Source organism: Taeniopygia guttata, chromosome 8, assembly GCF_048771995.1.
Source record: "Taeniopygia guttata chromosome 8, bTaeGut7.mat, whole genome shotgun sequence".
Lineage (NCBI taxonomy): Eukaryota > Metazoa > Chordata > Aves > Passeriformes > Estrildidae > Taeniopygia > Taeniopygia guttata.
In genome coordinates this window covers 14764043-14789084 of record NC_133033.1, presented here as the reverse complement: position 1 = coordinate 14789084, position 25042 = coordinate 14764043, and the positions used below count along the sequence as shown (strand labels likewise).

The window sequence follows — 25042 nt, the reverse complement described above, 5'->3', positions numbered from 1 at the left end:
TCTCTGCCTAAGACAACAGAGGACAAACAGGAGACACACATCTTCAACAAGCAGGACAAAGGCGGCAGCACAGCCATGGGACTCTGCTGGGTTGGCAGGGCGGGAATTGCTCAGAAGTGGGGGTAATGGCAGCATGTTCCTGCTGAGCACCACTGATGTCATGTGCCCTGGACACAAAGACTCTTCCCTCTCCATAAAAATGGAAAAAACTTATTTTGAAGGGCGGGGGGAGGGGAGCAGAGAGATGTAGAAACAAATGGGTTCAAACAGAGTTTTATGAGGAGAGCTGGAGTGCACTCAGCCTGTAAAACAGCCCATGGTAGTGTCAGGCCACCACTGGGCAAAGGTACTTCATGATGGTGTATTATCAGGTTTTATGAGAGGGATACCACTGTCAACAGGTGATTGAATGGATTTTTGCATGATGGACCTTGCCAGGGATCAGCAGGGGGAAGGACAGAGACGGCCATTTACCTTGACAAGCTTCTTCCACACAAGCCAAACTAATTGCACACGTCAAAAGGAAAAGGCAATGCATGGCTTTCATCCGCTCCTGATAATGATCAGATAGGGTTCTTCCTGTCTTCTCCAGCAGCCCTTCCTCCAGCATAGCATACAGAGGAGGAACAAAATACAGCTTTGAAGGTCAGGTAATGGCCTAATTAAAGCAGAATTCCAACTCCAACGCTGTGGCCCTGCCCTTTTAAAGCACAGCACTGGGTCAGGCTGTCAGTTGTGGTTTAGTGCACTGGTGCTGTTAGCACACCACTAGTAATATGCTCTTTGGCTTAACGTGGGTCATTTGACAAGGAGGTTTCTAAATAATTGCAGCAAGTGCAAAAAGACGTGTTAATTTTAAAGCAGTTATTGCCCTGTGAAGGGTGCCTACCCCCAGCCCTGCTAGAGATGGGGAGAGTTTACAGAGGCCACGAGAGCAGGTCTCCCTTTCAAAAACTAAAGCACGGAGTAGGTAGTCAGGGATGGGGAGGTCGCTACAGAGGCCTTTGCAGCAACAGTCGGGCAGAGTTTAAATCTGTTACTTGCCTAGAGTTCCAAAAAAGTGTGCAGTAGTCCTGCAAGTATGGAAAGCCCTAGGAGCTCTGCTCTCTAAATCAGGATGTTCTACCCCTCAATTTGCACAGGCATGTATTCATGGCCCACTGGTATTTCTTTGGTGTGTAGTGAGAGGTAATATTCCTTTTGACAGCATTACTGCATGGCAAAGGCACAGGTGCTCTTGGGCTTGTTTTCAGTTAGACATATGCCTGAATGTATAGTGAAAAGTGAAAAGGTTTTTTTAGGCATGATCTCAATCCAATATCCTCATGCTTTCATTCTGTATGACTAGTCCTTGCTAGGGCGAGGAAAGATGCTTCCTTTCTTTTTCAAAATGGAGTAAAATAACCTCTTTTCACCCTGTTAAATATTAATGGAGTTTGGACAAGAGGGATATCGGTCTGGGAACAAAAGTGCACAAGTTTTATGTAATATGCTGCTTTCTGTGTCTCCCCAATTCCTTCCACCAGCTGCGTACTTCACCACAAGGCTAGCTCAAGACAGGGCTCTGAAACACCACTGTTCACAACAGCTACAGTTGTCCAAAAGGATCAGATCACCTTCTCTGATCTTTTTCTCCTTGTTTTTTAAGGTGGTTAATATAGCAGGCAAACAAAGAAGGTAATTGCGACATTTCTTTTCAAATCTTCAGAAGCAAGAATCAGACCTGGAGGGAGAAAAGCAGGTGCAATTTGCTGCTCTGTAATCCACTAATGCTGTCAGCACAGTTTTCCTGTTCTGACTCTTTCCCAAATCAGTCAAACAAGTTAGTTGCAACTTTCAGAACATAGTTGTATGTTGCTTTATTTCCCACTTCAGGGTCTAGGATTAATTCTGGAGTCCCAAGTAACAGTATCTTGTTTCCTGATACGGCCAACAACAGCAAGTTTGAGGTATTCATAACTCATGAGCAGTGCTGCAAATACAGTGGTCCCCTGACATCTACACCTGTTTTTTGACCCTTCATGGTGCCTGATACATGACAGGCAAGTACAAAAATTAAATTCCGTATTAAGACATAAATTATTACTTTATTATATTAAAATGCTAGAGGTTAGTACACATTAATTGGGAACATTAGTCATGCCAAGGTAGAAAGTTATACAGGAAGAAGATTAACGAAAAGACAGGAGCAGCCTTTGCAGGGCTCAGGAGGTCTAAATTCCTGGCTCCTCCACAATATTCTTGCCTAGCTGTAGGCAATTCACATATATCAACACCAGTGCTGTATTTGCAGACACCACACTCTTGGCTTAGGAGCGCAGTGAAAAACCCAATCTTGCTGTTATCTCAGCACACATCAGTATCAAAACAGCTCAGCAGGCAAACCCACCAGGTCCAGGCCTCGTTCCTCCGAACTGTTCCAGGCTGCTGTAGCTGGCAGCAGCGTGCTCAGTGCCAGCAGAGGGGAGTGCATCGAGCCATTCTCTCCCGGGCACCGGGCAGCCCTGCCCAGGCACAGCTGCCAGGCTGCAGCTGGGCCAGCCCACACAGGCAGCAGCAACCAGAAGATGCGGCTTCTCAAGACAGGTAAACCTCACCGCAGTTTCATGCCTTACTTCTGACACAGGACAACAGTACCAGATTTTCTAACCAAAACATTGTAAAGGATAAGGGGACTTTATTCATTACTATCCAGTAATAAACAGATATTCTGGCAGCCACACGGCAGTACCTCTGACCAACACAGGCTTCCTTTGGATCTGTAGCACTACTGCTTTATGTGCCAATAAAAACATTTCTGTGCAGTAATACTAACACAGCTCTTTAATTGATCTACAAAGAACAAGCATCTATACTGCCCCGAAATAGGTAAAAGAAAGTGCTTACCTGATGGAGGGACTTTTCTCTGCTGGACAGATGATGATGACAACAGGTGCCCAGAGATGAGTAGAAAGATGAGATGTGCCAGATGCAGCAATTCAGTTCTGGCACCTGTGTTTGTCTACTTGCTTTGCACGTACAGGGTGAAACATCTGTCTCTGATGAGTAACTGTGGGGAAGTTACTTCAACTTCTCAGTTATGCTCTGTGTCATCTAAAGGACTGGAAAATCATAATTCCTAAAACCTGACACCAATATCCCACAACTAACCTTTCTCCTGCCTTTCAACAGACAAGTCTTCAGCCAGCAGTCAGTTTTTACCATCTCTTGGATATTCTTCACAGGAATTAGAGACATCAACAAATCCTAATAAATCTCATTATTTGATGCATTTATTAAGAGTTGATGCATCAGCAGATGAAGCCTAGAAACCAATCTGCAGAACCCTAAGAAACGCTCCTCATATGAAAGGACATTCAGAGAGTGGAATTCTATCAGTTTTGAAGTGATGTGGGTAAGGATTTGTACCAGCTTTAGGCAGGGTGAAAATTTGGCTTTGTTTTTAATTTACATTGCTTAAACTTTGTTTCTCAAAAATCCTTTAAGAATCTATTGATGGCCTGTTTTTTGTGGTGGCAACATCACATGAAAACCAGCTATTTATTCCTTGAGGGTTCTCCCTGCCCCCACCTGATTTGGGAAGAACAGCAGTATGAGGTTTTTTGATTTATATGGAAAGAGGAAACCACCCTGGGCAAAAAAGTCTACAGTCAGCAGAAGCAGCACTTTTTCTTCAAAGACTTAAACACTAGGCTCCCAAATGATTAATGTTTCTAACTCACATTTTTCTTGCAGATGTGATTACAGAAGAGAATACGAAGAGGAAATGATTTTTTAAAAGAAATTGTTAGAAATGTATACATGTGTTTTCATAAGGCATGAAACAACAGAAACCAATTTTCTGGCTGGTTTTAAAAGAATGAAGTCAACAATTACAAACTCAGATCCCAGAGTGTCGTGATGTTAATACCTTGTCACAAAACTAGATATTATGCTTTCCTAGAAAGTTACAATACTTGCTCAACCTGAAATAAAACAACCCAAGAACAATTTATTATGCAACTATATATTAACATAAATAGCTAAAGTCAGGCTCCACACTTGACAAACGGACAAATACTGTCAAATATCATAACATTTAGTTTGCATTGCTTTTAGTTATGGAGTACCACAGACTTCAAGAAATTTTAGAACATCCAGTATGGCTGTGATACCCAGGTCCCTATTTCCTATCTTCTGCAGTACCTTTGGAACTAGACAGGAAGACTTCCAGTCTTCAATCATTATTTGAATTTGGATAAACAAAATGAGATTGGCATGGGAGAGAGTCTATTTTGGATTTTAAACACATAATTTTCATGCATATGATAAAGGATAAAAAAGAGTTTAAATTACCACAAACAAACCAGACATGAAACGATGCAAGTAATTTGAACAATCATCTGTGAATATCTATGATGAACCATGATGACATCAGGGATTTTCTCTCCTCTCTCAGTCACAAGGTACACAACTGTCTTGGAAAACACTGTTGACAAAGGAGCAACAAGCTTTAACATCAGGATGGTTAATTGCAGAAAGTGCTTTTAAACCTTTTTCCTAGGTACTTGAACTGAGTACAGCCCCAACTGTACTCAGATGCTGAGAGACACACTGAAGCTGGGTTTTGAAAGCACATTCATGCATCTGCCTGTGTCTCTGACTACTTACAAGGTTTTCAATCTTGTCTTCAAAAGCTGCCTTTGGCCTTGTAAGTCACTCTTCATTTTTCTTGAACATTCCTGGTTGGGTGAGTTGGGGAGGAGGGAGTATACCAAAGACAGACATAAGCTTACTGCAAAGCTTTGCTCAATAAAACCTGTTGATTGCAGCCTGATTCTCATCTTGTCAGGCACATTTCCTGCACTAAGAAAGAAAGAAAAAATACTTCCCCCCTCCCCAGGTTTAGTATCCTTGCCAGACACATGGGGTAGATGTATCCAAACTGTCCTGTGCTGTCAGCAGCACACACGAGCTAACGCAGCACAACACGCAAGTGCTGCCCCCACACAGGGGACAGGGACCTCCACTGCCACCCGGCTCTCAAAGGTGACCTGAGTAAACACCAAGTTTGATAAACTCCATACTGGAGTGTGATCTCATGTCCCACAACAATACCTGCAAGATAAGACTTGTCCTTTTGAAGGCTTGTCAAGGAACAAAACCTAGCACACTATCTCACAGAGCCAGCTGAGAAAAGGGAGAGACTGAACACAGATGTCATACACTCACACATATTTTTCCACACACTTGGGGAATAAAAAAAATAAAAGGACACTGACAACGAATGTTTGCTGGTGTGGGAAGGGCACTGATATGTTCCTGTTTTGCTCTGTTTTAAGAGGAAAACTCCCTGTTTGCCTTACAAAAAAACCCCTCAAAAACCTTATTGAAAAGTTTTGTGGAAAACATTTACAGCCATTTTTGCTGACAGTAAAACTCACGTTTCCAACCATCTCTCTGAAGTAGCCTTTAGTATTAACAGATGTCTTGTTGGAATCTGCCTGAGCCAGTGAACTCATTCTGAATGGACACAAAAAAAGTGCAGCATTTTTGCTCCACATAATCTGAGCATTAAGTTGCTTTCTCCCAGACTTTATAGATTTGACTTCTATCATGCAATTATTATTTTATCTTCAAGAAGCAAAGACCTCAGATGCAGAGCACATGAGCCTAGCAGTCAATGTAATTTACTTTTCCAGATCTATAGCTTAACTGTAAGTAGTACTGCAGCAAAGTGCGGGAAGTCGGTGTATGGTCTGGGTTATAAATAGGAGACATTTCATTTGGTGGTGTACAGGCCTTGCTTATAATAGCAGCAGCCTCGATGGCTGCAGCTTTCAGTTCATTAATTCAGTCAGGAGAAGGCACTGAAGATCCAAAGCAGATAATTAGGCCAGAGACAGACATCATAGCTGTTAATTTAAGCAATTACTGCAATATGTAGTGGTCTGTATTTCTGCCTGTACTTTTCTCTGTTCTTTACAGACTGTCTTCACAGATATAAATACACCCCTCCTTCCATATCGACTGCTTTGCATGGCATTTGCCCATATTTACACCCATTGTAACACACTGCTGTGAGGCAGTCTTGACAAAGCCAGCCTGTAACTGTACGAGTCTCTAGCATTCCTTCTCCTCTTGCCAATTCTCCAAGTCATACAACATTTTTAAAGTTATTAAATTCTAAATAAAGGAGATTAAGGATTCCAAATTCTATTCTGTGCTAAAAACAGCAATCAACAATTGTCAAGACTGTAATAGTGCCTTTAGGCCCTCTAGACCATTATTCTCTACACTAGCTTTTCTCTTTTTTTGGTAAAGAGACAGTTTATAATACTTTCCAGTAACTGCTGCATCAAACTAAGAGTTCTGGTAGTGTTACAGCATTCAAATTATCATACCAAATTAGGTATGTTTCTCTTTCAAAACAGAACAAGGTTTTTCATTATTAATATTGAAACTATGTTTGAAATAACACATATATATATATATACAACACAGTAGTGAATAATTTCTTAAAACATCAGAGGAATGCACTACCTGTATACCTGAACTATAACCACAATTCCCAAGAATCACCATTTTAACCTATTTTGTTCCCAGATTTTTTTTTTTTTTTCATTAGGAAGATTATTCTCTGTGCAATTATTTTGACAGTCATATTTATTACAAAAGGTTAATGTCTGTGTGCAGCAAATACGAGAATGGATTCAGGATCAGCCTTGTAAGTGTGCAGAAAAGGGGCAGAGAATGTTTATCACAGTATTTTCCATTTTTATGAGGATGCAGTTGGTTATTATGACAAGGTTAAAGGTCTCAAAGCCTTCATTTTTAGACCACAGGTGTTCTTTGTAGAGTTTTTTTTTTAATAAAGAAAATTATTAGTCTTTTAAATTAGCTCTTATTGAAAGTTACCACATCTGTGTTATGTGGTAATGAAGCTGGGGGAGGAGGTCATAGCAGGGGACTTGTGCTTGAAGAAAACATCTGGGTATTTGCTTTGACATTCACTAGCAACTTTCTTTATTTTATTAAAAAGTAAGGAAATTATACTGAAATCAATTGCAAGATGCAAATAATAAATAAAATGAAAATACAGGATCTGAAAAAAAAATTAGTTGGAACAAAAACCACCTTTCCCTTCTATTGCTCCCCTCCCATGAATTCCAACTGCTGTGATTAATTACATGGGCAAATGGCAGCATCAGTTAAAAAATGGCTCAACCAATACCTACCACATACACTAGCCATTCTGTCTTTCAGAGGAGGACCCATTTTAAATAAAGGTTTTTGTTGTATTGAAACTTATTTTGGCTGTCATTCTATTTACTACATCCTAAGCTACAATGACCTTAGGAAGACCTCTATATAGGCATTTTTTTCCTCCACTTCCCCCAGCTGATAAAAGCAGAGAGACTTTGTTTCCTGTGCACAATTACACCTATCACTTCCATTCACAGGAGCAAGGTAAAGACTATTTTCAACAAAAGGGGGATTTAAAAGCCATCAAAATCCTCAAGTGGAAGTTGCTGAGCAATTCCATGATGGTTCTTAATTGTCACGGCTGAGAACTACATGTTTAGGAACTACTGCATTAAGAAACTTGGCAGGGTGAGATGATGTTCAGCTCCATAGCACACACAGCCAGGGATGTTTACAGGGCAGTGGTTACAGTATGCCTCAGAAATCCTAACCAGCTGCATACCCATGCTCACTGTATTTTCTTGTTCTAAGTCCTTGCTTACAAATGCAAATGACATTTCTAGTCTACTCAAGTTCTTACATCATTCTCAGCACTGCAGTAACTGAGGGTGCTCCCATACCACAGCAATTGGTTGGTCATTTGTTTCCTCAAGCAGGGATGCACAAAGGTATAAATCCTGTTTTAATGCCAGTTTTCTGTTCTTACAAATCTTGGCTTTAAAATCAAGAACTTTTCAATGACACCTTCAAGCACAGTGTATAAGCCCTACAAACTTAAAACATATCTGGTCAAAAAGCCCATGCAAGTTCTAAGGGCCTCTAAATGTATTTGGTTATAGCTGTATGAAATTATTACAGACGAGCTACACTCCAGCTTGTCTCTCCCCTCCAAAATCACAATAGCTGCCAATAAAGTTCACAGTACTGTATAACAACATGCTCCAGAAAAAAAGCATTCAGTGTGAATGTGACATGCAAATATTAAGACAGGACACCAGACTTCTTTTCTTTCCCCTTCCCAATGGGTGTTTTATTTTATAGCATTTGCATTAGGTAATCAACTGAAACACTTAAACAACAGAAAGCTGGCAGCACAGTGAGGAAAAATGAAGATTATTTCTCAAACAGCTGTGACAGAATTGCTTCAAGTTGGAATAGTATTGCACAAATGAATCAATTTACGGAGGGTGAGTGGGAGCAAGCATCTTCAACATGGATTGTGAGGAAAAAAGGCACTATTTAGCTGTGTGTGTATTTAAAAATAAAAAGGTCATGAAGCACAATCCATGTTTTTCAAAATTACATTCAGTACTGCTTTAGAAATGCTCACAAACCTGTCTCTTTTGTAGAAGCTACGGAAAGTTGCTGATGTAAGTATCAGACAGTACAAGTGTACAATATTTATAATTATGGTCCAGATGAGTCTCAGGAAGAGAGGCTCTTTCTATAAATACTGCTGCAAAGGTTACACGGTTGCATAGGCTTACAGTAAAGGAAGCATCCATCCAACTAAGCAGCCTTAAACTTTCTGTAAGTTTAATCTCTAGTAGTCATAAAATATGCTCTAATTTTGAAGAGCTAGATTGGCAGTGCACTTGAATCAGGCTTTTCCATTGACTGCTTAAGCAGCACAGTTCAGACAGTATCATCCACACACCTTTTTGTCACATACACCTTTAAGTATACATATACACATCAAGCCAGGTAAGCTTAATGGGAAATTTTAACAGAAGTGTAAAAGAAAATAACTGAAATTTTCCCCAATATAAGATAGAATTACTCTGAGATCATCAATAAGCGGAAGTTTATTCCAGTAATGTAAAAATAGCTAGTTATCTTCAGAAAAACTAAATACCCAGAAAAGGCATTTCAAATGATCGGGATGGGCTGGTTCTCCATCTCCTACATTGTATAGCTATAAATTTTAATGTGTGTTTGAAAATGAAGCCTTGATCAGCATACCAATAAAAGAGAGACTGCTAGAAAATCCACCCAGAACAAGCAGGAATGTGCACAGAGGACATTCTGCATTCCAGCCTCAGGTCTGCTTATAGATGCACTAACAAAATAAAAGTGAAATTGTGTGGCTGCAGAATTCTTAAGGGAAGGAGCTAAAATCACTGTTGCTCTCCCACCAGCACTGCCCAGAGTATCACAAGTGCACCAGGCATGCTGTGGGCATGGCTGCGTAGTCACCTGCACAGCAGGACCTCGCGCCTCGTGCTGACATCGAAGCGTTTCAACAGGGCTAGAGTTCTGCACAAAATCTGGGTGGTACTTTAGTACAGAAAGTACAGAACAGTTAAACAAAATCTACTCTCAACTATATGTATATATATGAGCATTTCAGCACCTTTCAAATGAACTTAGCCCTGCAAAAAGCCAATCTCACTCCTCTACAGAGTACAGTGAATCCAGTTAAAAGATCTGTGTTCAGGAGGCTGCATAATAGTTTACTGATCTTACAGCCTGCAAAAAACAAAAATTCACATATTGCTGCTTTCCTCTATGAATCATTAAGGGAAAATACATGAGATAAATCATATTTATATACTGTAAAATATTTTTAATGGCAACAACTTGGATTGTTTGTTTCCAAACAGAAGACAAATAGATATTAATAATCTGTAAAGCTCATTTTCCTAAACTGTCTTTTAGGAAATCCAACTTGATAGTTCTAAATTCAAATTATTCTAAGTTCACAGTTATCCTTAATGGTTGCGCTAGATATAAATGTAGACAGTCTTGGTTCCTTCTGTGTTCTACAGATGAACACATTTTCTGAGTACATCTGAAATTAGTACTGCTCCAATTGTTGTTAGCATTTCTAAAAAATATTCCTAAAATTCTTTTTTGTCTCAACCTTCACAGTTCGCATCAAAGAACAGGAAATTATATCAGATTAAATAAAATGTGTTATCTTACATGAACTATGAAAAATATATTGCTCTTTTAAAAGTAAAAAAAAATTGCATTGCTTTATTGGTTCTTACTGGAGTCTTGTACTTAAGAAATTCAAAATCCTGGAAGGAAAAAAAAGAAACATAACTTTCCAAACTGCTTACAGAATAGAAGTAGTTTCTGTAGACCCTACTGAAATCAGTAGTTTTGTCTATTGTTTTCTTGTCTACATACCTACTTAGATGAATATTTTGCATTTTCACTTAGCAAGCTCTTCAGCTCTCTTAGAGGTGCTCTGCTGAAAATTCTGAAGCAGATTCAAGAAGATAAACTAAACTGAATTAGAACAACATAGTAAAAAAGTCTAACATAAAACTATCACTGAGCGGAAATCTTTCCTGGGATTATAAATATTTATTTTACTTTGAAAAAAAAATGTTTGCTTCTCAATGAAAACTTTCAGATCTCCATTAACTACTTTTTGTGTATGACTCCTCAGTTCTTTTCATTAGCTAGGAAACATACCTCCATGTGTGACCTAACACATCCTATATCCAAACATGTTGGCATTATTATTGACGTCAACAGACAACAACAAGAACAGGAAGTCTTATGCATGGTTCATGCTTATAAATGGTAACTTATAAGAAGGAACTTCCCTGATTATTTGGGAAGAACAAAGAGAAATCTATTTTTAAAATCAGAGGGGAAGAATCTAAGAAAACAAAGAAACTGCAAGATGTACTTGATAGTCCCTCATTATCCCTTCTGTAATTGGGCTGTTACTTTTGGCTGCAGATATCCAGTTCACAGACCATTTTCCATTCCATTTGTTTTCATTACAAGAATAAGACGGTTAAAGAAACTCCACTCGGTAATTTTAAACTAAACCTTCAGCATCATAACCTTAAGAACTGAAACCTTTCCCACCATTCCTTTCTTTGTCTCCTCAGTGCCTTCCCAATCAAATCCTGTGAAAAGCACTTTTAAGAAAAGGCAGGTGGAAGTTGTGTAAATACTCGTATCTTTAAGAAAATTCAATAGGAAAAATTCTTGCAGTGCTCCATGGCCATTTGCTATATAATGCAGTGGCCCCAAACATCTGTTCTCAAATTTCAATTTACTTCATTTGCCAGGTGTTTCACATTGTTAATAATTGCAACTCACAAATTTACAACAGTCACGTAAGGCAGTTACACAAATACAATTATGTCAATCAAGTTCACTGCAACTTTCCCAACCAGACTGCATACGACAATTTTCTTCTTGCTCTCTTACCCTAATAAAAGGATGAAGACTACTTTTCTGTAAAGAGAATCCCTGGAAAACATTCTGGTATTGAAGTCAGAGAGGTCACTGAAGTGCGTTTCAGCAATGTCCAACAGTTAACTCAGCCAGGAAGTAGATGTGATGTTTTTCACTTCACACGTAACAGAACCAGTGCAAAAAAACCCACTTTAAACTAGTTACTTTAAACCTTTTGGTCCAAATACATAAAATAAGCAGTATTTACAGCATTTTACTCCTTTTGTAAATGCAATGCTTTAAAACACATTATAAAGCACCTCAGTAAAAATATTCTACAGATAAAAGTATTGAAGTAGTAGGAAAACCCTAGCCATACCACAGCTCACTAGGAGAGTCATAATATGGATTCACCAATACCTCAGTTTACAATTATTACAAAGGATCCATGGAGAAACTTACTGAATTTACAATTTTTATACCACTGTGTAAGGATCAACTAGAACTGCAGACAATACCAAATTTCTTTCCCAACCTCAGTCAGTGGTGATGGTAATCAAAAAAAACCAAAAATAAAAACCCCACTGCTCCAATTCTTTAACTTTTTACAATATTAATGTGAAAATGACATTTGAACACTAATGAGTAGTTGTAATTTTTTAATAAAACCACATATATAAATATGGACAATTCCAGCAGCAGCAGCATTTCTCAGCAGAACATGATTAACCATCCCAATTAATATCATGTGACATGATTCACTAAAACAAAGCATAGATGTCAACCAGTTATTAGGACTACTCATACTGTATACAACCAAATTCTCCATATTGAAAGCTGGGGAAAAATTATTTCCTCTTCATAGAAGTATAAATGAAAATAAATTGCTCTGAAAATTAAAAAGAGTATCAACAGGAGTGGTTTTTTTGATTGTTTATATTTTCAAATAGAACTGCTGTGTATTAATTGCTCCGAATTATAGTGTAGATTTCTTCAGGTTAAGGATATTGACTCCCACTGAAAATATTAGTTAGATAAAAGTAATGAAGCCTTTGCTTCTGGATTACCAACACAGCTATATCCAAAGCCCTGGTGGTCATCCACAACCCACTTTTCTTGTATAAAGAAATGTCTTGGAGATCTACAAGCAATCTAGTTTCCATGGCTGAGGACTAAGATGATGATGTGGCCAAAGATTTAGGTCCATAAATCTAACAGTATAGCATTCTTAGTTTGATTTAGGGTAAATCTTTTCATAGAAAAAGTTTTGAGCCAGAATATACAATTCTCCATCTTTTTCTCGAACTGCATGTGCTCTGACAAACTGAAATTGCTCCAGTGCAAATTCATAGAACTCATTCTCCATTTTCCAGATTTCAGACTGCTGTAGCTTGGCAATAGTTTCTTTTGTGGGCAGTTTTTTCTCAGTTGTTTTCCTAAGATGCGACTTCTTTCCTAAATGCAAAATGAAAGCAATAACTTCACTTTCAAATTCATGTGCTCAAAAAATGTTTACAGTCCTTTGTTATTTACAGAGTTTTTATACTCTCAGTATGTTGATAAACTGCATTAAAGGAGCAGGCTTTAATCCAAAATTTATTAACACAACATGCAAAGTTGGAAAACTGCAGCCTCTCTCACTAAATGTTTATGAATTTTGCATCCATTCTTTCAATTCTTCCTGTTTGCTCTAATAAACCCAGGGAATGAACACTCATTTAGTAATAAGACTACTCCATAATATATAATGTACCTGGAGCAAAAATAGTCTTTCAAAATTAAATTATTTAGTTGCTAATCTGGTATCAAATGTTAAGAATTTTAGAAACTGCAGAAGAATTTTAGATTCTTCTTTCATAGAATCATAGAAACATTTAGAGTAGAAAAGACATTTAAGGTCATTGAGTCCAACCACAAACCTAACACTGCCAAGTCCCAGTCAGCTCTGTCCCCAAGTGCCATACCTACACATCTTTTAAATACCTCCACCACTTCTACACATCTTTTAAATACCTCCAGGGAAGGTTATGTTCAACTCAGACTACCAAAAACCTCCCTGTTCTGGTGTAGCTCTCTGTAGCTCTCCATAAAAGAGAAAAAAAAAATCTTGTTTTCACATTATTTCAATTGTCTATTTCTAATCAAAATATAATCTTTACTAACAGCATTTAAATCATTATTCTCTCATCTTAATAGCTTACTATAGTCTTATCATAAATGATACATAAGCCACATCCCTGTTGCAGAGTTTCCGAGAAAGATGACCAGATTTTCCCCAAGGAGTGCTGCTGCTTTGTAATTAACTTGTTAATACTGTATATCTAGGCTCTGTACATCAGATCCTTTTTCCCTCTATTTGCAGTTGGAGGTCCTGCTAAGATAGATCTTTTCTTCATTATAAATTGCATGGCCAGCTCCTAGAAACTGAACCACTTCTCATAGCTAGGAGCCCAGGAAGGTAAACATCTACTTGGGTCTCTGCATCCTTCAGGCTTTATTGCTCAGCCAACCAGGCTGCACTGAGCGCAGTTAATTTCAGCAGGGCTTCTGAGGAAATGGAAATCTGCCACATCAGCCACTTTAAAAAACTGAAGCCAATGTAAAAACCTTAAAAAAAAAAATCTGCTATGAACACATCACAATGTTACATACAGTATACCCACACACCTACCTTTACCCCAGCCTTAAATATTTAGCATTTGTGTAAGGCAGAAGGATACTTGGACTAGCATCACCCCTGAGAGAGAGAAAAAGAGAGAGAGGGAGAAAGAGAAAGACAGAAAGAAGGGGGGGGGGGGGAGAGAAAGGGAGAGAGAGAGAGAGAGAAAGAGAGAGAGAGAGAAAGAGAGAAAGAGAGAGAGAAAGAGAGAGAGAAAGAGAGAGAGAAAGAGAGAGAGAAAGAGAGAGAGAAAGAGAGAGAGAGAGAAAGAGAGAGAGAAAGAGAGAAAGAGAGAAAGAGAGAGAGAAAGAGAGAGAGAAAGAGAGAGAAAAAGAGAGAGAAAGAGAGAGAAAAAGAGAGAAAGAGAGAGAGAAAGAGAGAGAACGAGAGAGAGAACGAGAGAGAGAAAGAGAGAGAGAAAGAGAGAGAAAGAGAGAGAAAGAGAGAGAAAGAGAGAGAAAGAGAGAGAAAGAGAGAGAAAGAGAGAGAGAAAGAGAGAGAAAGAGAGAGAGAAAGAGAGAGAGAAAGAGAGAGAAAAAGAGAGAACTGAGAATCTTCGAAAAGGAGTATGTTCTATAGGAGCATCATCCAGCTGAGAGGTAAACCTGGCAGAGATTCAAAGCTATTCATCTAGATCTAAAGAATTCACACGAAAAAAGGCAGGAAGTGGATGAAAAATCCATGGAAATCAACTATTTTAATACCTGTCCGGTACAGTTCTGTGGCACCCCTGAAGAACCGGGGCAAAGCTGCCTCCAATAACATGATAAAGTCTTCAAGCTCTTCAGTAACTCCCACTAGGAAGTATTCATTAATCAGATTGTATTTGGCTTGTTCCAAAGCCCATCTGCTTCCCACATTCCTAAAATGACAGAGAACAATTATATCAAGTTCTGATGTCAGCCAACAATCCTTAGTCCCTAGATGGAGATTACTTCACAACAGGACATTTGTATAAGAAAGGCAAGATTCATTCCAAGTTATAACTATTCCTAACTTCATTTCCCTTTCCAGTTCCTCTTACCTAAAAATGTGACTCCTCTACTTATAAAATAGTCTAAACAAAAATATCCAGTGTGTGTGTGTATGATTAATGCTTCCAATCAAGCAATTTTTTGAGGATTTACACTGTCTCAATATTAATACTGTGTCTCTACTTTCACATTAGATACCAAAAATCTGGCAAGAACAGACCTTCCCTTTTGCACCTTCTTTCTTTCTCTGCTTCTCCACATGGCCAGAGAGTAAACATGTCTGAACAGGCACTGAAAGAGGAGTTCCCAAGTGACCATTTACTTGGCTTGTGTTTGAATGAACAAAACCTTTGACAAATAATTGCCCTTGCTATCACTCAGAGTCTTTCAAAAGCTCTAGGGTTTTTGGGGTTTTTTTTGGTGTTTTTTTTTTTTTCTAAAGAGTTTTTTTAAGTCTTTGCCATTATTATAAAATATTTTGCATTGACAGATGGACACTATTTGCTTTTGTCTCAGTTTCTGCTAAGTAGCATTGACTACTGGATATCTGGTAAATGTTTAAAAAGATAAATTTATCCTGATCTCAATTATTGCGTACTCCCCAGGAACTTTAGGAGCTTGAACTAAAGTATCTCCATGCCAAAAGAAGGGTACTTTAGTCTGACACAAAAGAAAAATGTCAAGACTCTAAATCTGCAAGAATTTTTTTTAAAATTGAAAACATGCTTTCCCTCACAGGACTGCTGATACAGTATTGTAACATACTGCTAGCTTAAAGAACTGCAAAACTGTTTCAGTAAATCCATCTTCAACAGAAAACCCATTACTCAAGGCTCCACTGCTTCACTCTGTTCAGTCCCTCATACTTTTATCAACTGGACTACATATTGAAATTTGTTAAAAGTTTAGATTTCAGCACTGATGTACTTTATGAACAAGTCACATTTATCTCCCTACCAGCATTCTGAGCTGTGGCCACAGAAGAATGGAATTTGAAGCCAGAGTTTCTCTGGAGCACAGTCGGAACCTCCAGCTGCCACACATTCATCAAAGGTCTGGAACAAAGACAAAATTGAGCTGAGCTTTACAATCTCATATATGTATCAAATATCTCAAACTGGTTAGTTGCTAAAAGTAGTGGGGACAGAAAAACACATACATAGTTGTAGAAAAAAAATTTGAAGCCTTGCTTTCACAGTGTTACTAGGATGATCTAGTGTCTCAGCTAAATAGTACTTGGGCAGTCCTTTATGGTTACAACTAATGAACAATTGATCTTACCTGATACATTGATATACCTTTGATATAACTTTAGCAAAGGCTATTTGTCAAAACTAACAAAAATAGTCAGTAAGTGTTGGTATAATTTTTTTTCCCTATAAATGAAGTCACTAAAGATACAGCATCAAATGCCATAAGGAATTGTGTGATCCTGCAACAGCTGGATGTTTTTTAACACAGAACATTGTGCATTTTGTGTTTTAGATTAAACCAGCTTCTATTACATTTGAATAATGACAAATAACTGCCATTTGAGAGGCTAATTTTGTTTTGGCAATCAGAAGAAATGAAGTTGTTCACAGCGTAACAGAATATTCCATACAATATTGCTCTCTACCTGCTCTAGTACAGCTGTAGGATACGCAGCTGTAGTAACAGAATTTCAACTGCAGTAACAGTTCCAATAGGAACTCCATTAGTACTGGAGGGAATTTGTAAATACTTTATTGGAAGTATTTATGATATTTCTAATCAAGATATAAGGCCTGTATTAAAAAAAATAATAAATACCACAGACAACTTTTTAGATTGCTTCTTCAGTATAATTACAAGTTTCTGTTCAAAGCAACTACGTAAAAACACATTTATGTAATTATTTGAGCTTAAGAACAAGGACAATATAATTTGCTTCTATTTTGAGGAGAAGTTTATGAGATAATCTGAAAAAAATATTGATACATTGCCAAAGCAGGGAATAAACTGTGGTGCCTTGGCTCACATTGAACTCTGAGTCTGGAATAGCTTGTACATGTCGCACATCATAGATAAAAATGCAGCTTAAGCAGGGAAACAAGACATTGGTATGCTTTCCTTAGCATAGTTCTCTAGGGAAATTCTGCACTCATCTATTGTTAAATGCACCTCCTAAATTATGAATGTTTATACTAAAAATGAACTGGCATCTGTGCAAAGAAAGATTTCTTTGCTTATACCTGCAGGTTATTTTACAATTAATAAGCAAGAGGAAGCAAGCCATTTTCTAAGTAAGCTGAAATAGGACAGACTTCCTTCCCCACTTCCTCTTATGCACCTACCTCGGCTGCTCCATCCAGAGATTTTATTATAAATAAACCCTTGCCTCTACAGACTCTGCATTTGGAGCCAAGCTAACCGGAAGCACAGGGATACAGAAAACAACCTAGTTTAGAATTCTTCTATATAAATGCCGTGGTATGGACTAGGAGGGGACAGGAGTATAAAATATGTTGAGATTCCTTTCCACTAATAAAGGAACAATTGAGTTTTACTAGAGGTAATTTCTGATCTTCCCTACTTTTCAACTGAAGAGCTTTTCATTAATCTACTGTAACATATACTAGAATAAGGACACTGCAATTGGCTCAATGCATTTTTGAGCTTACTGAATTTTATAACTAATGTATGCAAAACTTACATCATCTCTACATAGACAGTTCCCCAGGGACACTTTGGAAAAATAGTACTACCTGATTTACATGAAAGAAACCAGAAGCTTGATACAGTAAATCAATTTCACTTCAAATGAACTTGAAATGCTTACAGATCATGTTAAATCTGTCAACAAGTCTCTCAGATCTAAAGGAAGTGGTATTGTAGTGACAAAATGTAAAAAGCACCTTTAACAGAAAAGCATAAAATTAATAATGCAATGCACTGCAAGCATTATAAACAGAAATGCGTATGACCTTTTTCCCAGCAAATCAAAGCTTACAGCGCAGTCTACCAAGCAGCAACGCTAAGGATTTTTGGCATGTTTCCCAGTGACTACCTAACTAGGTTGTCTGGATTATAATTCAAAATTAAAATAAACACTGTTAAATTTCACTCTTTTTAGTAAGTTTTATGTCCTAGAAACAGCTCAGACTTAGCAGCATGCTCAGCTTTCCAAGTAACTGATCTTCAGCAGGAAAGAGGAAGACAGGCAACAAAAAAATGATATCTCTCTTATTTAAAATGCTTTTATGATATCATATCACATCACCTGTTCATCTGTTTAGCCAGTTCTATAAAGACAATTTTTAAACTTAATTTCAATTTATTCTTGAAGCTTTCCTCTTCCTATGCTGCTGTGCTTCAGGATACCTGGACAAACTGAAATGCAGTAACTGAAGATGGCGCTAAAGCCTAAGTAACAGAGGACCAGTTAGCTCCCAACTGGAAAGAAAAGAGAAATGGTTTGCTCCAAATAGTTAAAAAGCATTATTTGAATGGAGGCAGCACACAAAATGATTACTCATTATTATTAGTTGCTATGGTGTTTATAGACTAAGCTGTATATTTTGTGTGACTTTTGCTTGTTTCTTCAATGTCTCTTGAAGTCCACACAGCACTACACTAAATTGTCAATGTTACAGAAAAACAGCATCAGTTTAATAAAATATCATCCCTGAAACTGTATAAAGTGTTTGGTTCTGTGAAGTACAAAAATTCATTACATTTTATAGGATTCTGCAGTGTTCAAGCTACAGTTTTGTAAACCATACTCATATATTTAAAACCCTAGTTTTCTTCCCAATATAATAAAAATCCAAACCAACATGCTCAGAAAGGTCATACTGCAAACCTTGACAGCAGAGGTATAGATTCTTTCTGGAACAAATCCATTACGGAACCTGAATGATGCTGACATCCTGAAACCGTACTAGTAGTCAATGTTTGAATGTGCTAACCTGAACTTGTCTAAGCCACCTAAGACATGAGGAGGAAGTTCAGAAATGTATGTGTCATACTCCATAGCTTCCAAAAAGACATTGCAATGTTTACATTTGTAAAAAATAGAATAAATTGGGTTGATAATTATATGAAAATAATCAACAAAGCCAAAGCATCAGCAGTTCTACAGCTTTTACTGAAAAAATATGTCTCAGTCTTCAACAAGAAAAGACATAAGATATGTATATGATAGGAGGATAAGCTTAATATGAGAATTATAATTCTGGGTACGTAATAACAATTTAAAAAATGTATTTTTAAATTTTTTTTAACAAATTGCAATATACAGTGAATTTACAAGAGTACAGACAGCATACTAATATCATGCTCTGCTCCAGTATGGACAGGAAATGGAGAACAGAACTTACAAAGCCATCACTATCACCAAGGCTGATAAAATAACAATTTGGCTTTTATCAGGGCATTTTTAAAATTGCTTTCAGATTCATCTTAATAAGTTCAACATATTATTAGGTGTACTTTACCTTTTTATCCCCCTGCTTTCGCCTCCGTAGCCCTGGTCTGTAATCATCTCCAAAGCGCAGAAAGTAATAATAAGAAACTAGGCGTTCTATAGGATCTCTTATGACATTTATGTAAATTGGTTTCTTTTTAACACCAAATCTAAAGTAAAAGAGGAAAAAACATCTTTCAAAGGACAAATCAAAGCTTCTCATCTAATATGTAAAAGCCTGTCTTTCTTGCTACAACTGAAATCCATACACAGAACACATGATACCGAAAGGAAGTTTAATGATCACTTCTTTTCATCCTCATATCCAGTGCATTACATGGATGTGAAAATAAGTTCAATTTCAGTCTGTCTAAGATTATGATTTTACAGACTTATTATTAAAGAAACAAACAAAAGAGACATATTGTCACACAAATAGATACTAAAAACGTTTACATAACCATCCTGACTCTAGAAATGCCTTAACTAGTTTAGCAGCCACATACATTTTTATAATAAGTACAAGGAAGTTTGATGTTGAGTTCCTGCCCTTGTGAACTGGGCTTTGCAATGCTGTGAGTGGTTTTCCTGGCAAGTCTCCAGTTGTCAGAGACATTAACTCTAACAGCAAGAAGACAAAGCTCAGAGCCCATCCATTGCCTGGCTTGAATGCATAGAGCTATGCTTATTAAATATAAGTCCAAGATAGAATCTGTAACCATATTAACTTTTCTATCTAAAGATATTAAATTTTTCCATAGACATTTACCCTAAGCAAATTTTGATGCACTCCACTACAAACAAAAGCCTGATGAAATGAGGTGCTAAGCTCATATGACACAGGAGAAAAATTTAAACCACCAAACTATTTTGTGCAAATGATACCTTTCAGTGATCTATGCTCAAGTCAGCTTTTATAATACATTTCTCAGTTTTATTTTCTTTTCCATTTGAGACATGCTGTGGCAAACAATTATGGTATTCAAATATTAAAGAGTTTATATCACAATGGAAATTACAAGTGTGTCAAGGGTCCTGAAGGAAAGATTGAAGCTGGAAAAAAAAGTTCTCTTCTGTTCCTATGCAAACTGGGAAAGCATTCTCTATCAAAAGAGGGTCATTCATGCTCCTAGCTTGGGTAAAACAGGGGACTCGTAGCTTTAACATGCAGCACCATGATTTTTAAAGGGGTAAATTTTACTACCAGATACTGGTAGTAATGAGGAATGTTAAATTGAAAAACTGAAGAGCAGAAATGTAGCAAAAGCAGCAGAAAGGAGGAAGTTAGGAAAAAAACAATTTACAGGCATTGTTTTTGCCAAAAACAAGCACTACAGACAGAGAAATTGTTAAAGGCTACAGAAAGAGCAATTGATTCTCCAATGCTGCCAGTAGAGTACCAATGATTCAGACTGGAGCACTCTAAGGCAGAATTGCTGACATCTGTCTGCCTGCCAGCTCTGACTTCCCTGAATATTTCAACCATTCTGATGCAAAGTCCAGGCTTTGAACTTCAGCCTCTTTAAGCTCCACTGAAGTGCATGAGACATGCACTGTCTCCTTCCACAGACTACTGAGGAAATGCTGAGGAAGCTGTAACAAACATTTCCATACAGCAGCAGACATAACCAATGAACAGCATGTATCTGTGGGTTAAATGCAGATGTCCAAGTCTTTAGAAATGCTTGTGCTGGATTGTACAATAGCCTACATTTGCACACGAGCTTGAAGAACTAGTTTCAGTTCCAGTAACATAAACCTACTGGTAACATAAATTATTACTGTGACTTTATTAATAATGATAATGAATTGGCAATTGCATTGTCAAAGAACTTTTTTTCCCAACTATTTACCAGAGAAAATAGAGACTAAGTGGATAAGAAATCGTAAAGACAAAAAGAAAAGGGAAAAAACTTAAAGCTTTTATTAGCACAATTTCTATACGGATGGATTGCAATAACCTGTCCTCAATACTGTGAGTTATTGATGGAATCCAGTACTTTCATTTTCAGCATATTTTAAGAGGTATTTCTGATATTTGACAGTGGGTCTAAGTCTGATGTCCATGTGTAAGGAATCACCGACTCTTCTGAAATATTTTACACGTCTTAACTACAAGAATGTTCATTACAAGAACATACCTCACAGCCTTAAAGGTGTGGGCCTTGCCAAGCACAACCAGCGTATTCAAGATATTATTTTAATAATGAAAACCCAAAGTATGAGAAAGCAAGCTGTTGTGGGGAAAAAAAAAAAATCACTCAGGTGAAAGGATAACAAACAACAAAGACAAGGATAACACAGTCCCAGAGGGAAGATGCAGATGAAAGAATCTGTGAAATTGCTTAGATGCTTTCTAGATATAAAATATTTTAGTTTCAAGAGTTCCAGTATCTGAAAATGTTTTCAGCTTTACAAACTCATGTATAAAATAACATTCAGCTTTTATGCACCAGAAAGCTGTTACTCAGTTCAAATGTTTATTAATGTTGAAGCATTTTAATTTTAAAAAGGCAGAAAGGGAACTAATCAATTTTGATATGTTTTATTTGATTGACTGATGTGTCAGTAACTTGTTTTGCCTGTTACTTTTTGTAAACTTGGTGCCACTGGTCATTTTCAGCTACTACTGTAGCTTTTAGCATTTTCTGATAATGTACTATATTGGGAATCTGCACAGGTCTCACTTCCCCATCTCATTCTTTGTAATAAAAAGTCCAAATTAAAAATCAGTGTACATGATAGAATGAATAACTAAAAGGAATGACTAAACAAAAGGAATTATTACATACAAAAAGGAATTTAAATAAATACTTTAATGCACAGAAACATAGAAACACTGAGTGACTATCAGCAAGAGGTAAAAGTAGTGGTTACTATCATTTGTGCAGTCAAATGTAATGAGATCTGAAAATTCCACTTTCAATTTTAAATAGTGTTCTACATGCTCCAAGTGCAAGATCAAGCTCTGCCTAGTAAGCATCCTAAGCAAAACTGACTTGTCAATACAAGGGAAGGTTTTACAAGACTGAGCTACTGAGGATCACAGCTTTAGATCCAGAAGCAAAAGACAAGAAAAGAAACATATGAAAGTGGGAATAAAGATATGACCCCGAACCTTTGAAGTCAGTGGAATGATTTTTAAGGTATTTTATTCAATTTAATTTTAGAAGTAGCAGCATTTAACTCCACAAGAATTATTTGCTTTTTCTAGCAAATCAAAATATTATAGACCAGAAAACTACTTCAAAAGATAACTTTTCATATTTTGATAAAGTGTAAAGGGATACTAAGGTAGAGAAGAATTATATAACTTAAGAGGCAGGTGGTAATCTTTATGTGAAGCGTTTTTTGAGGACAGGTACGCTAAACTTCTCCAAATGGGAAGCCAATCCTAAACCAGAACTGCCAGTGTTTCAGAGAAAAGCCATGATTTTCAGCAAAACAAGCTTAGAATTTAGACAAAGAAGACTAATCCCAGTATATAAACGGTTTCTTTTTCAAAAGAGACTCGGCTGCCGTTTATCTCGCAAGGCAGCAAGAGGAGCGGTGAGGACCAGCCCGGCCGCGGTGCCCGGGAGGCCGGGGGGGCGCGGCCGTGCCCGAGCTGCAGTTGCGGGCTGCGGCCGCGGGAGGGCGCGGCAGCGCGGCCGGAGCCCCGGGCGCCCGCGGGCACGAACGTACTTGGCGAAGTCCAGGTACGAGACGTGGCCGTGGTAAAATCCCGGCTTCATCTCCTTCCACGAAGTCACGTTCTTCACAAACCGCACCTGTGAAAGTGGGCACAAAAAGTGTTTCTGTACGGCTCAGCACATTTACACCCATACATGGCGTTTCCTGGCTTTAATCTTATAATGCATTAGATTAAAAAGTCTATTTTGAGTATCATAAAAAAATTATGCCCCCTAAAATAAGACTTTCCTGCAGCATACAGATGACTGATTTCAGGTCATCAGAATTTAATGATCAGAAACTAACTAAAGCAGAATACAGCCATCAGAAGGACACTCCAAGGAAACCTATCACAAAAACATCAGCAAAACAAACATTTGTATTTTTGTCAGTCCATTTTATTTGTAATTGGAAAGGAATGCAGAATTCTTTCAGTAGAAATGCAAGTACATATTTTATAGAATTGTCTGATCTGTATTCAGTCCCTCAAATAAAAGTGTACCAGATTTACAGCATGTTCTTAGACCTGTTTTACTGGGACATAAGAAACCAATCTGATCGTTCATTTCCTCCTCCATCCCAAAATGCAATGCACAAGTAATCCAGAAATGTTATAAATGCATGCAATGAAATCATATCTATAGTTTTCTATTTTGAATAGTCACCTTCAGCCTAACATTTCAGTGAAGGTTTCATGCTAAAGCTCATGCTTTAGCATGAAGGGCATGAGTAGCCCTTCAATGAGGGCTAATAGAGCACTTATTGGCAAACCTCACAAAAATAGGAATAGCTTTACATTTCAAAGAACAAAATAAGACACATGCCCCAAACCAGAGAGTATGATCAAATTAAGTGGGATGTGCAAATCCTGATAGAGCTTGGCTTTACGAGATGAACTGAGTATTTTAACATCAAAGCATGTAACTGAAAGTTATTCCTAAACTAGTGAATTGGATAATAAAGAGGATGATAAATTTGTACGGCCTCGGCTGTCTGACAAAGATATGACATATCTGAGGCTGTGAATTAAAAGATAGTGTTCTCTGCACATCTGCAATATATTTTCTGTTATACAGAGAAACAGATAACCACAAAGATTCTAAGGTGAGACAAGAAAGACAAAAAAGGAAAGTTTGAGATCTCAAGACAACACACTAATTACCATTCTGTAAGGTCAAGTGTATTGAGTGTCCTGAAGCATAATATTTACTACTTATAATAACCTACCAGTTGAAGACTTTAAGAGGTGAGACTGGCCTGCTACTGTTTCTTCAATTGTGCAAAACTCATGGTCTATGATTTAAGAGGTTGTTAACCTTATTTCTTTAAACATTGGCTCTTGGATTCTCAGGTAACAGAAATTTGTACTACTTTTTACTAACAGGCAACATTATTTTTTTTAGTGTTCAAGTTTCACAGTCTGTGGCATTACAAAATTTAAAGCATATATTGCACATTAAAATGGTGGCAAATCTAGCTGAAAAACACTGCGCAATGTTACACAATGGTGTCTCATAAACTACATTGGCTTTCTGTCTGGTTTTGCCCATAGCACAAACTGATAATACAGGACTTTGAATCTAGTTGAACTACCTTTACCTTTACAGCAACTGAAACAAACCACAATTCCATTGACTCTATCTTTCCAAGATTAATGACAAGATATTTTCAGTAGAGAGCCTCAGCTATAAATACTTTTTACCTGGCAAAGATATTTCCTAAATACAAAATATCAATCCCCTTTCCTTCCTTCACCCACAAACCCAAAAATGTCATGGTTGGTTGATATAAGTCTGCAAGTAAACCAGTTATGCTAGTTAGGCTGTGCAGTGCAGCCCACATAATAAAGTGTACATTTATGTTTCCATGAATGAGCTTTTTGAAATCTTACATCATCTAGATTTCAGTTTCTAATAGACTTGGACTAGACATAAGGTAATCTTAAGTACAAAATCCCAAGTTTTTCATTTTAGATCCCCA

At 37.5% G+C, this 25042-nt stretch overlaps 1 protein-coding gene across 1 annotated transcript in view; it reads right to left on the bottom strand.

Moving 5' to 3' along the window:
• Positions 1 to 8185: 8185 nt before the first annotated feature.
• Positions 8186 to 25042, bottom strand: part of HS2ST1 (heparan sulfate 2-O-sulfotransferase 1) — a 77831-nt gene continuing 60974 nt past the window's right edge. The window contains exons 3-7 of the mRNA XM_030279119.4: positions 23075 to 23160; positions 19422 to 19560; positions 15922 to 16019; positions 14695 to 14852; positions 8186 to 12786 (exon numbers count right to left, since the gene is read on the bottom strand). Coding sequence (XP_030134979.1) covers positions 12560 to 12786; positions 14695 to 14852; positions 15922 to 16019; positions 19422 to 19560; positions 23075 to 23160 — 708 coding nt within the window. The 3' untranslated portion in view covers positions 8186 to 12559. The remainder of the gene's footprint in view (positions 12787 to 14694; positions 14853 to 15921; positions 16020 to 19421; positions 19561 to 23074; positions 23161 to 25042) is intronic.